This window comes from Aphelocoma coerulescens, chromosome 3 (assembly GCF_041296385.1).
Source record: "Aphelocoma coerulescens isolate FSJ_1873_10779 chromosome 3, UR_Acoe_1.0, whole genome shotgun sequence".
NCBI classification, from domain to species: Eukaryota; Metazoa; Chordata; class Aves; order Passeriformes; family Corvidae; genus Aphelocoma; species Aphelocoma coerulescens.
The window spans coordinates 3011066-3025534 of NC_091016.1; the positions used below are offsets into that span (position 1 = coordinate 3011066).

A 14469-nucleotide genomic window follows, 5' to 3' on the forward strand; every position below is an offset into this window, starting at 1 on the left:
AGTCACCTGCACCAGGCAGAAAAGGTGGGCAGGCTAAGACAAGGAAAACAAAAATTCTACAAAAGCAATATATCCATTTCTGCCCCTGGAAGGCCCTTGTGGAGTTACCATTAAGCTGTAACACACTATGGCACAAGAAGATGGGCTAAATTCCTCATTTGCTAGAAAAAATTCTTACAGCTAGTGAGAGCAGTTCTTTTACATAAAGATATAAACCCCTATCTGGTTATGTGTCCTTTCCACTCCACTGCCACTTTTATCTGTAGCTGTAGTGGCTATGGCAATTCAGAGTCTTTAAACAAAGTATAAATTAAATTTCTAATGTGCATGCTGGAGGCAGAAGGAGCAATGCAATCATTTTAGAGTTGTTAAACTTGGCTTAGGGGGATTCTGCTTTGGGGTGATTTTGTTTGGGCTTTTTTAATAAGAAAATGACATACATGGGAGCATTGTGCAATTTAAGGCAAAGCTGAACATGACCTTGTGGCAAGTCCAAGACAAATGAAAATACTTCAAATGGTGAATGCAGCAATTGGCCATTTCAGGGCTGCATTCTGCCATCCACCCTTGGCTTCCATCTGCTCACCCTTCCCAGCTCATCCACAGAATACTCAGTACCTGCATCTAAAATCCAATTGTTCTCATGAGATTTTTCAAGTAAAAACACCCTTCTTGTAGCTAAGCTATACAGAAAAAAGTAAGCAACCAGGTATGCTGGGCAAGGATGTCTGGAAGCTGCTCAAGAATAACAGTATTTTTAGAAATAAACTGCAGAAAGAGCACAGGTAGAACATGTTCTGCTTGTTCTTACTAAGAAAAAACTTGAAATTGTTGTTTGGATAATGAGAAGCAAATGAGATTTCAACTGGGAATATTCACCCTGACGAGGGGGTGTTTTTTCCACAGAATTTTGTCCCACAGACTGGTTTCCACTGGAAAAGGAGCCACTGCAGGTGGTCTGGGAGGAATGGAGGGAAACCCACGGAAACACTGTGCTTTGCCTTACAAAAGATGGGAAGAAGGGAATACCACAAAATTAGTAAGAGGGCTGTAGACAGAGGAGCAAAAAGGACTTTCTGAAGGCTGCAAGGAGAGACTGAGCCACTTCACTCATTAATAAAAGGGAACAGGAAGGCTGGGCAGAGTGGGACAGGGCTGGCAGGGAAACAGGAAACACACAGTCCTACAAGTCCTCCAACATAGATTAATAAAGTTTTGTTTCTCTTAAGAGGCAGCTCTGCAGCAGTGGGTACCTGCATCCTGTCACTGACAGGGCAGCCGTGCAAGTGGGGAGCACAGCTACACTGCTGCACACCAAACCACACCTTTTAGGAACATCCTTAAAAGTTCCAAAAGATAGAAGTAGCCCCTTGTCATGGTTTAAACCCTGCTACATTTATTCTGATTTTTTCCATCCCTTGTACCAAGCCCTCAGTCCATTTTCTGTATTTATTGTATGACTCCTGAGAAAATCTGAAAGCAGGGAACACATTTTTCAGTGCAGAGTCTTGTTACATTATTATGCAACATCTTCCAGCACGTGTCACCCACTGCTTCTGGCAGCACCAACACTGCTGCTCTCCAAAACAACACACTTTTGCTCGATTAAAAGAAAAATCTCACCTGAAGGGGTGGCCCTCATCAGACTTCTGGATTGCCTGGATAACTCCCTTGTATATCCTAAAGCTGATGGTGACAGAGAGCAGGGCCAGGGCAATGTAGGCTGTGACGCTCACGATGCTGAACACTGTTAATGAGAGCAGCAGGAACAAGCTGGCTCCAAACACCACCCCGGTCTTCTTAATGTCTCGCCAGTAAAGGAGGTCAACAACTACAATTTAAAAGAGGTAAGAAATTAGAACAAGACACCTTTTACAGCCATATGAAGACAGTAAAATTTCATTATTCACTCGACTGCTGAGAGTCACCAAGAGTGGAACTTGCGAACCCCCGTCAAACCAGAGCTGGAATCACAACTAGAACCGGGTTATTTAGTACTGGTTCTGCTCTGGCCTTCAGATTATTGGAATTACTGCTATTAGGACTACCTCAGATGCAACCATTCAAATTTTAAAACAATGCTGCCCTTAAAGCAATGTCAGAATTCATCTCTTCAGCTACTGTGCTCTGTTCTGCACCAGAATCACAGCAGTTTGTGCTTCATTTCCTCTCATTGTCGGGCATTTTGTGGAGGTTACTCCCTGGAGAGATTGATTCCAATTCCCCTGTTAGGACAGATGACAAGACACCAGCAGATCTCCAAACCATTATATCTTTCCAAGCCTCGTAGAGGCACAGGCACTGCTCAAAGACTCATTAACAGTTCATTTTGTTTTCTTTTGATGAAAGCATTCCCATGGGAGTTTATAATGTTGATTATGGGTGACAGACTGAGCCATCAAGAGGGAATACACTCCCTGAAATGTCAATCCAGGCTAAATCTACTGTGCTCCAATGCAGAAGACTTCATTTGCAAACCACGTTTAGTTTTCCTTAAGTGACCCTCATTAGAGAACACAATATGATGCCATTTTTAGCATCACTGTTCAGAGCAAACCACACCCTTGCACGAGGCATAGGTAATGGCCTAACACACCCATTGCAGAGCTGTGTGTTTGTTAACAGCAATAACCTACTAGATACAGAGCTCAAGATGAATTACAGAAACATTATTACTGTTGCACTGCACATTTAGTAATCCTGCCTCATCCTAAACATCACCAAAATTAACTGTAAAACAGTGTATCACAGCTTAGAACAGAGTGTTTGTCTGGATGACTATAAAACCATTTAAAAGTAGAATTTGTCTATTATTTCTTGCAGGATGAACACACAGTCACGCACCAACATTCAACACTTGGTAACCTCTGCAGGGCAAAGTCTGTGAAGCCCTTTTGTAGGTACAAAATGCCAAAGCCCCTGTGGCTAGGGTGTGTTTTTCCAGACTTTCAAGAGCTGAAATCCTTTCCAGTTATTCCCACAGGGAAACTGTACTGCATAGCAGGAAAATGAAAACCACAGTCAGAAACTTAAACGTACCATAATGCAAAGTATCTTACCCCAATATTTAATTCACATTTCAGCAGAAGTTTCCTGCAGCCTCACAGACAGAGCCAGGTTACAGCTGCAACCAACACCTTCAAATTATCACAGACCAGAAGTGCTGTGGAAGGAACAGCCTGACCGTTCCACCACTATCCGTCCCGCTCCTTTCTTCCAGCCTGGCCGCCTGTGCTGTGCCAAAACCATCCCAGAAAGCCAGGAGCCAGCCAGATCAGGGCCTGGAGCTGCCACCATGTGACTGCACAAACATATGGGGGCCGAGATAGAGCAGCATCGCCCGGAGGCGACGCTCCTGCTCTCCCCAGCATCTCCAATCCAAACTCCTCCTCCCACTGCAGCCCAGGCCCCAAGAAATACAACTTTTCCTTAGTATTTGTAAAAAATCAAACAAACAAAATCAAATCATTGTAGATCTCCTTTTGTGTGGGTTGCAATCCCAAAATCTAACTTTTTCTTTGGGTTCTTTCTTTGCTTCCGGACACAAAAGTGTCTCTACACACCTTGCATTAAGCATCAACAAAACCATGAGACTGACCTAAGAATCCTTGTCACGGGTAAACCTAAACTGAGCTCCAAGGAGCCTCAACACCTGGGTGAGATCTTCACAACCAGTCTTGCCAAAACCAGTTGATGGATTTTGTGCTCTTAAATCATGTAAGGCATCTTTAAAAAACAAACAAAAAAACCCCCAAACTCATTTATTTTGGAGCATTTGCTGCAAGTACTGAAACTGTGTTTATTTTTAAATGTTGCAATTTGAGCATCCATGCACTCGAATTTGGTGCTGCCCCTGTATCAGGTGACACATTCAGTATGAGCCCTGCTCCTCTCTGCCTGCACACAGCATTATTTCTGTAAATGAGCTGCTCCCTCCTCTCTGCACAGCTTTAAAACTGTGGGTTCTTCCTGCTCCATACAGGAGCAGGAATCACTTATTCCACGCATTAATGCATTATACCAGTTACAGGAAATGTAAAGAGAGTAATTCATCTGTATGACAGTTCCAGAATGCCAGAAACAAAGGTACATTGCTGGAATTAAAGCACACGCCAAAAGCCAAATGGCCTTTAGCGACCCATCAAGTCTTTTGTTCTCGGTAATCAATAAGAAAAATCCTCCCGACAGGAGCTCCCGGGTCAGAGTTAGGCTGCACATAAAACATTTTTCCTCATTCCATCTTCACTCCTTTCGGAGAACGAGCAAACAAGTTCCGGCTTAATGGCATATGGATCTGGTTTCATCGTAAATTCCTCAAAGGAAATTCAGTGTTTAAGTCACTGAAAAACTGCTTTGTAATTTTGCAACCCAAGAAAGCACATGATACCACTGATTTGTATTCTCCAATTGATCAGAAACAGATTATTTTCATTTATTTCAAAAGGAAAAGATTGAAGGCGTTACTAGAAGCAGCTTTCTGGCTTTAACTTACATGCGAGATATTCACAGCCGATTAAAAATAAAACCAGAAAAACAAAAACCCCAAACCAATTCTCAGCAACAGCCCCACAACGTCTTTCCTTATGAAAACTGTTCTGAGCTGCATTCTATACAATATGAAGTCTAATAAAATAATATTAATGCACGTCTTGCAGGCCTATTCTAAAACAAGAACAGCTGCCTACATTTGGTAAGCACGAACTGTCACTTGGCACGTCTAAAAATAGTCCTGTACCATCCGTGCCTTACATGCACAACTCATCCAGTTACATTTTGCTTTTAAAGCAAGTGCTGCGATAGCTTGGGCATTGTATTTCTTAAAGTCTTTTCCTTCTAGATATTTAACTTAAAACTGAGCAAGTCATACCGGGTTTTGATGATAAAAACAAGCAGTCTGATACACTTAACCTGATAATCCTTTTTTAAAAAACTCTGAACCAAGAAACTGGTTTTTTTTTCCTTTGAAAGAGAAATTAAAAGCGAGACCTACGAGCGAGTTGAGCTCACGTGTACCAGAGAAAACCAGGAAAAAGGGACTAACCCATTTTGGCATCCATCTTGAGCGTGCTGCAAGCACCCAGCCCTGGCACGGCTCGCTCCCGGCGCTTTCCACTTCCTGCGAGGGCACTCGGAGGTCGGAGCTACGCAACCTCCGCCCGCTGCCATCCCAAATCCAGCGGCAGCCGCCCCGCCAATGGCTGCGTGCGCGCTAAATCCTTGGAATGCAGCTGCGGAGCCACGGGCTCCCTGCACAATGAACAACTCCCCTCTATCCAGTATTTACAGCCCAACAAACGCCGGGCTTCAGCGCCAAAGAAAGGCTGTTTGTGTCAAAGGGGAGGGGAGAGGGGGGAAGAAACACTGTACGATTTACGGGCGTTGTTACACTGGAACCTTTCTGTAACGTGAAAGGTAGGCACAGATCCTTTATATTCTCCCAATAGCAGCGTGGAGGCACAGGGAAGAGCCTTTTCTGGATCAATTTAGCGTTGTGCCAATAGAGAAATGGGACAGCAGTGCTGAGAACGGGCAGCTTTCAGCACGGCCGGGGCGCAGTGTCCCATCTGTCACCGAGCAGGAAAAGCTGCTGGGGACAAAATCCACAACCACAAATTGCTCTGCATTTCTGCTCAGAGAGGCCTTTTCCACTTACACGTAAAAACTTCATATTTACACAGGATGTGATCTTCATGGCTTCTACTGATCTCTGTGCAGAGAATCCAAGTGCTGACCCTGCAGCTCTACTGGAGTGGGGCCGGGACACAGCCCAACCTCCAGGAGAAGCCATCAACCATCCAGCGGTTGGTGTGTCAAGCACCAGCACCACCACAGACTGGGCTCTGACATTTTCAAGGCTTCCTACATCAAGATGATTATTCAAAATCCTGGCTGACATCCTAACAGGAGCAGACAAGGCCACAAAATTGCAGCCTCCGTTTACGCTCATCAGACACATGGGAAGCCAGTTGACTGTCTCCTTGCAAGCCAGGAACAACCACCAGCCCCAGGCTGGAGAAGCTGGGTGGTGACAGCAGGACTGCAGGTGGTGCCAAGCACGTGGGACTGCCACCAACAGAGCTGTCCCTGTCCCAGGGACAGGCATCCCCATGGAGCAGCACGTCCAGCGGGACAGGCAGCTCCAAATGGGTGCCAGGGGGCACAAAACAAGGCTGCACCACGCACAGGCTTGGCACATCTGCACCACAACCCGCAGCAAAAAAAGTGATACAGATTTCACAAGTACATGTTAAAACAACAACATGGCCAACACTAACAGATTCTAAAAAAAAAAAAAAAAACAAAAACTCCAAATACTAATAAACCAAAACAACATTTTTCTTTCATTTCTACTTGGCCAGATGCTTGTGCATGTATGCACAATGTACCAACTGGGAAAACCATTCCAAAGCCCCAAATATTCAGGATAAAGGTTGCCTATGCAGTCTTTGCCATCAGTTAACTAAGTTGAACCAAAATTCAGAGAGATTTTCTGCTCGTTAATTAGAAAAGAATCCTGGGATAACCTGGAAGTATAGCTGTGCTGTTCATCTATCAATATTCAGCCATTAAAACCTGCCAATTCATTGAAATCATTAAAAATTAAATTTTAAAATGTTACATTTTAGTACCAATTACTCCATAGGGCCTATCTTTAAAAGCATTAAAATTTAAAATCATTCTACCCCCAGGGTAGACCTCTTTCATCCTATCTAGATGATCAATACCACAGGTATTAATCAATGCCACAAGTTGCACCACTTGCATTGTTGCTTGTTCCCCAACTACAACACATATACCAAATCTAAATTTAAGATTATATTAATTAGCATGTAGTGTTTCAGCTGCAAAGTCCAACTATGAACCACCATACTTTTTGCTCTTCTCTCGTTTTAGATTGAATTTTTTTTTTAAGTCATTTTTTAGCATGGAAAGAAGCATGTTGCAATATTTGTTTCTATATTTATTTTGGGGCTTGATGAATAGTGCAATCAGTCCCTGAACTTTACCCATCATTTTCCATGCCACTGGAGCCTGACCTAAGGAAGGAAGAACGTGAAACACGGCGTCTTCGTCTTGTTCTAAACAAAAAAAACAACACTAAACCAGGCTTGAACAGCAGCTGCAAAAGGAGAGGAACCAGGGTCTTCTGCTTCCCTGAAAACCTTCATTTCTGCTTCCATTTTCTTTTAGACCTGATCTCTGCTCAGAATGGGCAATTTGGGGGTTTTAAACCCAAACAGACTCCATTATTCTCAAGGCCTCAAATTCCAGGGTTGGAAATGTGCTTTCAGATCAGCACCACCCCTGCTTGGCTGGCTGTAAAAGAAACCTGCAAATTGGGCCTGAGCACAAAAAGGGACCCTGCCTTTCGATTTTTACCAAAACCTTCTGACCTCATCCCTTTCTTTTTTTTTTCCCTTTCTTTCTTCCCCGAGAATTTCAGGCCTGAGGTACGAAGCCTTGAACATTTAAATTATTTACACATCAATAACATATTACTAAACACTGCATAATATTTTTTCCTAATATTTTACAGCCCTTTAATGAAAGATTAAACTTTGAGAACCTGATTTTGCAGGGGCAAAGTGTCTTCACCTGCAGGGCTTTTCTTGCTATATATTCAGGTTCTGATAAAGCATTCTATGGATTTCAGACAGCTGGCAATTTTGTACAAGTGGAAAAAGATAAAAACCCCCAGATTTTGAACAATAATTCCCTAAAAAAGATGAAAACTTCACAAGCACCAAGCACGATAGGGCCCTTTAAAATATATTCAAGTATCCAGAGATGATTAAATTTTTTTAAAGCTTGTCCTGTTGATAAAGTATGAAGATTACATATTCAAATAAGGCTTAAACTCTAACACACTGAGCACTAATGTAATGATCCACAGAGATTTACACCAGAGATCCCCCATTGGTGCTTACAGGAACAAAGGTCAGCACCACACTAATTTAAGGTTAGCTACTTATTTACCTAAAACAATTTGTTATTATGGCTGTAAATTTTGATAAATCAGACACAGTTTTACCTAGAATTCGACAGAATTATGAACAATACGAAGCAAATAGGATTAAGGGTATATTTCAAACAGATTTTTAGAGAAAATCCCCCCAACCCTGCTGTAGCCTGCATGCAATTTCTTCTCTTAAAAATATTAGAGCATGACCTGCAGACTATGTGGGGTTTTTCAGTTACTGGTTAGTGCTGTTAGATTGTTAATAATCTCGAAATTTCCAAAGACCACGGACCAAATTCAGACTATGCCGGTATTTGTGCCACGCATACCAAAACAAGCCCTTCATTAATATGCTCTGTAGGACTGGAAAAGATCTGCAGTGTCACACGAGCTGTTTCACCTACATAAATTATTTATTCTTCTGCATTGCTCGTATTTACCCATTTTAACCTGCAGCTTTTATAATTCTACATGCGGCACAAAGAGACCCCGCACCTTCGGCTACATTTCACAATCAAATGAATACAAGCTACAGACACCATTTGCTGAAAACAACCCGCGGCATCTTTAAGGAATAAAATAAGGAAAAAAGGTGAAAGAATAAATACCCTTATCCTTCCAACTGCTCGGCTGACTGTCCATCTCTCCAGCTGCGATTATCAATTATGCATTCCAAGAGGGGAGAGCTGCGGGAGAAGCGCCCTGCAGCCCAGGGAGGGAACCATGGGCTTCCCCGGGCTCCGCAGTGGTGCTGCACTGGTGCTGCAGGAGCGGGTCAGCTGACGGGGTGTGGAGCTGACGCAGTGCTGGCACCGCACGGCCCCGCTGCGCCCGGCGCAGCCCGGAGCGCCGGCACGGAGCCGCTGGCACGGCGGGAGCGGCTCCTCCCGGCACGGCGGCCCCGCTGCACGGGCGGCAGCGAGGGCTCGCAAGGCCCGGCCGCGCTAAGCGGCTTTTCGCGGCCCGGCTAAAAGTAGTCACCAGACGAGCTTTAAATAGATTGCTTTTCAAACAGAGGTTCAAAGGCGTTTACAAAGCTCCCAGATGCATGGCTTCCCCTCGGGTTTCTGTAAACTAATGTCTGGCTGCTGGAGGACTAACAGAGACATCTTTGTAACACCTCTCCCTTCACAACAAGCAGCGTGAAGGGAAACAGAAAAGGACCCTTTCTGTGCCTGGAACAAAAGCAGAGGCTCATGAAGAACACGACTAATCCTTTTGCTGGTATCTTTAGTCCTCAGGAGCTGCTCAGCCGTATTTATTCCTCTCAAGGAAGCCCGCAGAAAAAGTTACTCAGCCCTTTACCTAATTTCTACCAGCAAACACCTTCCCCTTTTTTATTTTACATCAGCATTCTCTGTCAGCAGCTGCTGACCTGACAATTAACTGTTCCCTTCATTTAAATAAAAACAGGAACCTGACAGTTTACAGTACCAACATATAGAAAGTAACATATAGAAAGCATTGCACAAACAGGAGAGGAGGTGAACTACAACTCCAAATCTGAAAGAGAACAGCTGTGGGAATCACGTTGTCATTTTGTTTCAAACCCTGCCAGAAAAACCACAATTTCTTTTCCCAGTGTGGAGTCTCCTCTTAAGATCTGGGGCTGACAACAAAGAGCTAAAATCTTCCCAGGACTGCTCCAAAGCCTCTTAAAAATCTAATACACCATTTTCTAAAGAACTAGAAAAGGGCATTCCCACATTTCCACAACAATACAGTAGACCAGGAGGGCTAGAGATCCAGATTCAGACCTTAGACAGTTTCACTTCTCATTAGAACAATCTTACACTGAGAAAGATTACTACAAAGATACCCAAAAGCCCTGGGTTTGACTTCAACTGCTACATAAATTTAAGGCCCCCTTTACCAGTTACATCTCCTTTTAACTTAGACAAAGACGTGCATTTCAGTTCCAATTTCAACAGGTAAATCCAAACTAGGAGGGAAGTAGGGAGTGTATATTCAAATATCACAGTGCAAGCAAATGTGAAAAGTTGCACTGTTCCAAAAAAAAGTACAAAATACTTCTGAGAATCTGCTTCTGTCTTCAAGCTGAACTGGAAACCACCAAAACCTGAGTCTCTCTCCAAATTTGCACTGTCACTATATTTGCCAAAAAACATCATGCTTTCAAAGGTCTTTCCACTACTTATCAAATTTCTAAAGATACCCAATTAAAGCCTCTTCATTTCGTATTTATATTCTTTGTATCTTATACTTAAAAGAGTGCATTTATGCAACTTTCTCTAACCAGAGGGTTTGTTGTGGCCACAGCAGAGAGGCTGCACCACCTGTCCTGTTCCTCTCATCTCCAGTGTGCCCTCACTGCCCCCCAGGAGCTCCTCCCTGCCCTCCAGACCCTCCTCTTTACTCTTTGCATACTCAGTGTTCACTCTCACCACTCCATGCAAACACACCCGTAATGAAATCCATCTCCCCTTTCCAGCAAGAGGGAACCCTACTCTGCACATAAACCAGGCACCAGCACCGCCAAACCTCTGGAGCAGCTCTGTTTTCAGCAGGGATATTGCACACCTGCCTCTACAGCACGTTTGAATACCAAGTACAGAGGAGGTGGCATTATCAGGTCCCGCAGACAAGTCAGACACAATCAGTTCTGGACACGTGTCACGGAACGCCCCAGGCTCCAAGGAGCTGCTGCCTGGCAGGGCGAGTGCTTTACTCAGTCCCTGCTCACACCGTAAATCACCCTGAGCAGGGGCACTGAGAACAGCACTTTTACACTGCACTTCCTTCTGCTCTCCTTCAGTGCTGGTGCCTATCTGTGCTCCTGGAAAAGTTGGAAACTTAGCCCAGATGCTCCATTTTCTCCCTAATTCTGCCACTCTGAAGGAACGTCCCTCAGACTTTGCCCTTTTAGCAGCCTCAGCTACACAACAAGTCTTTGCCTCTCAACAGGGGTCACAGGAGCTCTAATGAAACACAGCAGGTCTGTGTCTTTCCTTCAGAAAAATTTCACTCATTAGGTTTGGTTTTTCCCTCATTCCTCCTACTTCCTCTCCAAATTCTCTGCCCTCTGGTACTCCCCAATTATTATTATTTACTTGCTAGCATAAAAGATGACCTGAACAAGCAAAGAATCTAGGAATACAATGAGATGAAATTAAATCAAGATATTTTATGTTGACTTAAATGGCGTTTAACCAATCTGCTTCTGAAAGAAACTCCAGACACATTCCAAGGCATTTTTTCTCCAGTGAAAAACAACAAACAGAACCAAACACCTCCCATCTGCTGAGTGGCTCCATTTAACTCACTACAAACACAGAAAATAACAGAAATTCCCCAAATGGGTACAGCTGGTATCAGGCAGAACTTCTAATGTCCTTTAAGCTTCACACAACTGCAGTGACCTGGTTTGTGTTACAGCATCACAGGAAGTATTTGATTTCTGCCCCCATGTTGCAGGGGGAAAAAGGGAAGACTCAGCATTAGTACCACCCTCTCAAAGCACATTTCCCACCTGGGCTTCACCTTTGTGTTTGCCCCCTCAAGAAAATCCAGGAAATGTACAATATTAGTAATTAGCTGCATTTCTGAGTGCCTGTAATGAAAGCAAATAAACCAGTTAGATTTAACCTGAAAGGAATGTCTACAGAGCTGGTGACACCATGAAACAAGGGTGTTCTGGGAAACTGAGTGTCTTGATGGTAAAGATCTCAATTATTATTTCCAAATATTATTGTAATGTTCAACACGGACACACAGAGATTTAACCTGCCAATTTCCATTTTAGTTCATAACTTTGTAGTGGTCAGAGGTTTTGAGTCTATAATTCAATAACATCAATAATATAAAAACCTCCACATCCTGTCAATCAAAACCAGGTTTGTAGAAAGCACGGGTTTGGGGAGGATTAATGATCTGTATGAGAGAAGAAAGACTGTGCAACAGAAGGGCTGAGATATGTAATGTGTATATTTAGCTTTCACCTCTCAGACTCATTTCAGGAGTTGGGAATTTCTCCAAACCTGGGATGGATCCCTTCCCGTCCAGCAGGAGCTGAGGTTCCACCTCGGTGACAAACACTAGATGGCAATAAAGCCCTGTCACACAGACTGGCCCTAATCCATGGCTCCCCAGTGCCCACTGCACTGGCCTGGTGCTCACACCTCCCGCAGGAGCTGGGGCAGTAGCACCTGAACCCACAGGAGCTGCTCTCTGAGGTCACATCTTACCAGGCAGTGCATTGATGGAGCTCAGGAATACGTATTTTGAGGTCTGGTGAGGGTGACAGAAGCAAGGCTATTTGCTCAAAGCCAAATACAACACCTACTGAGAAATACAAATTTGAAAAAAAAACTCCACTGTATTCAAGACAGCAGAAATTGCTGGTGTTGCAGGGGGGTGTTTGCCCTTGAAATGGTTCCAGTTGTTACAAGGAGAGGGGTTTCTGTATAATTACCTACAGTTCTGAATTTGTTTGGGTTTGGGGTTTTTTGGCTGTTTCTTAAATCTATCCAGGTTACCCAAAGGCGTGCCAGGCACCATTTAACAAACCTCCTTCTACCCAGGAGGCTCTCCAGAGCTTTACATTTGCTTCAGAGAAGTGGGGAAGTTTAAAAAGTGTCTGCAGCCTTTTTAGAATCCCTCTTAGCTCCCCGCAGCCCACTGGGGCTGTGGGAAGTTACAACATACTGGCATTTAGGTTAGCTTCCAAAAAATAGCACTGTTAAGTAAGCATTCCACAACCTTGGATTTAAGTGCACCAGTAAGGCAGCTCAGATTAAAGCTTTAACAAGCATCAGTCACACCATCACACCAGCTGAATTCCACAAGTCTTAAGACACAGTAAAATCTATTTCAGTTCTACTGATGGGTAGGAAAAAAACCCCAAAGAACAAAGGTAGACTCAGAAGGCCAAACACATGCACAAATGCACTTGGCCTTGTGACGAACAATCCCTCCTTGTTAGTTCCTCAACGGTTCTCTGAAATTGTGCCTAAGCAGGGCGGTATTTAAAGCAGACAACTGATGTTGTCTGTGGCTTGTCTCAGAAGTCCAGTTCTGTATTTTGCAACACAGCAGAGTGTGGAGAAAAATCCAGAAAAAAAGGCCCACTTCTGAGTTGGTATTCTCATCTATTTAGCTTTAAGCAAGTGTGCCTCTGGAGTAAAGCAAAAAAATTTCTTCCCAAACAACACAGCATGTCAAAAATGAAAACTGCAGCTGCTTTCCAGAGTGAACACAACACTGAGAGGCTGCAGCTCCCCAGCCCAGCTCACTGGACAGATCTGGGCCCTGTCCCTGCACTGGGCTGTGGATGGGAGAGCGATGACACTGTTCAAATTCAACTTCCTCCTCTCTGCTCTGGCAGCTGGGTCTCTGCAGCTTCTGGGGCAGCTTCCCACGGATGGAAGAGCAGCAGCTGTGTCCTCCTCAGACCCACAGTGAGGGGCTGCCTTCCCCAGGCAAGGACTTGCTACCCCCAGCCTACTACACCCATGCAATAATTAAAGACTCTCTGCAAAGGTCTCCCTTTAAAAGAACTAACACAAAAGCTCTTCTATTAAGTGCAGCATTTTGCTTTGTTTTTTTTTTAAGTAGTCTGAGCTCTAAGCAATTAACCCCTTGACATGAAGTCCAAGATACACAGCAGCTGCTCTCTAGACAGTACTATCTGCTGGAAGCCTGGGGAGCCTTCACAGAACACACAGACACACACGGAGTTTTAGCAGTGCAGGTTATCACTGAAATTTTGCCCCAAGGGAAAAGCAAAACTCTCTCCTTTCTGCCTTACCTGTACATACACAGGAGGTGAGACAGGAGAAATGGCAAAGGTAAACGTTAAGAAATACATCTTCTAACTTATTTCCCAAACCTATTTCAATTGCACCAACACTGATGTTCACTTCAACATACACTTGCTATTCCCTTCCAACTCAGGGTATAATTCTATTTTATGAACTGTAGGCTGCAGATACTGCATAAATACTGTACTGCTGCTGAGTCAAACTAACTCCTGGTTTTCTATTTAGAGCACTGTGCTTTCTGCAGTAGCTGTCTTTTTTGGTGTGAATGCTTCTGGTCAAAGCTTAAACAGCAGCAGAGTGCTGCGATATCAAAAAGCAAAGTACTCCTCTAGTCTACAAAAAGCTGGAATTTCATGAGGTGTTCAGTTTACAGAAAAGAATACAACTTCCTTCTACTGTAACTACACATTACTCTAAGAAAAATTAGGGTTACACACTGAAGTGCAAGCCCCACCTGAAAAGAGAAACAGAAATGAATACCTGTGCTGTGTGCATAAACCAATTTTAGTGTTTGCACAACACTCAACTTCTTAACAACCACTTTTCTAGTAACCTGCATACTAAGCTCCCTCATGTTCACCACTTGTTTTAAACCACTGGCCTTGATCTAATGCTGGAGATGCACAGGCTCTTGTACAGATTCCAGGCACATATAGGAGCAGCAGGGGTATTTTCCTGAGTTTTACAATCTGATGTCTGAACTGCTAATGAGAAGGAAGAAAAGCCTCT

The 14469-nt window shown here is 43.8% G+C and overlaps 1 protein-coding gene across 7 annotated transcripts in view; it reads right to left on the bottom strand.

Annotated features, from left to right (window-relative positions):
* Positions 1 to 14469, bottom strand: part of RTN4 (reticulon 4) — a 40619-nt gene that overhangs the window by 8623 nt on the left and 17527 nt on the right. For 5 of the 7 annotated variants that reach the window (XM_069008828.1, XM_069008827.1, XM_069008831.1 and 2 more), the window contains one exon: positions 1624 to 1831. In XM_069008828.1, the coding sequence (XP_068864929.1) occupies positions 1624 to 1831 (208 nt within the window). Of the gene's footprint in view, positions 1 to 1623; positions 1832 to 5041; positions 5108 to 8568; positions 8758 to 14469 lie in introns of those variants that run through there. The other 2 variants (XM_069008832.1, XM_069008833.1) reach the window with 2 other exon arrangements.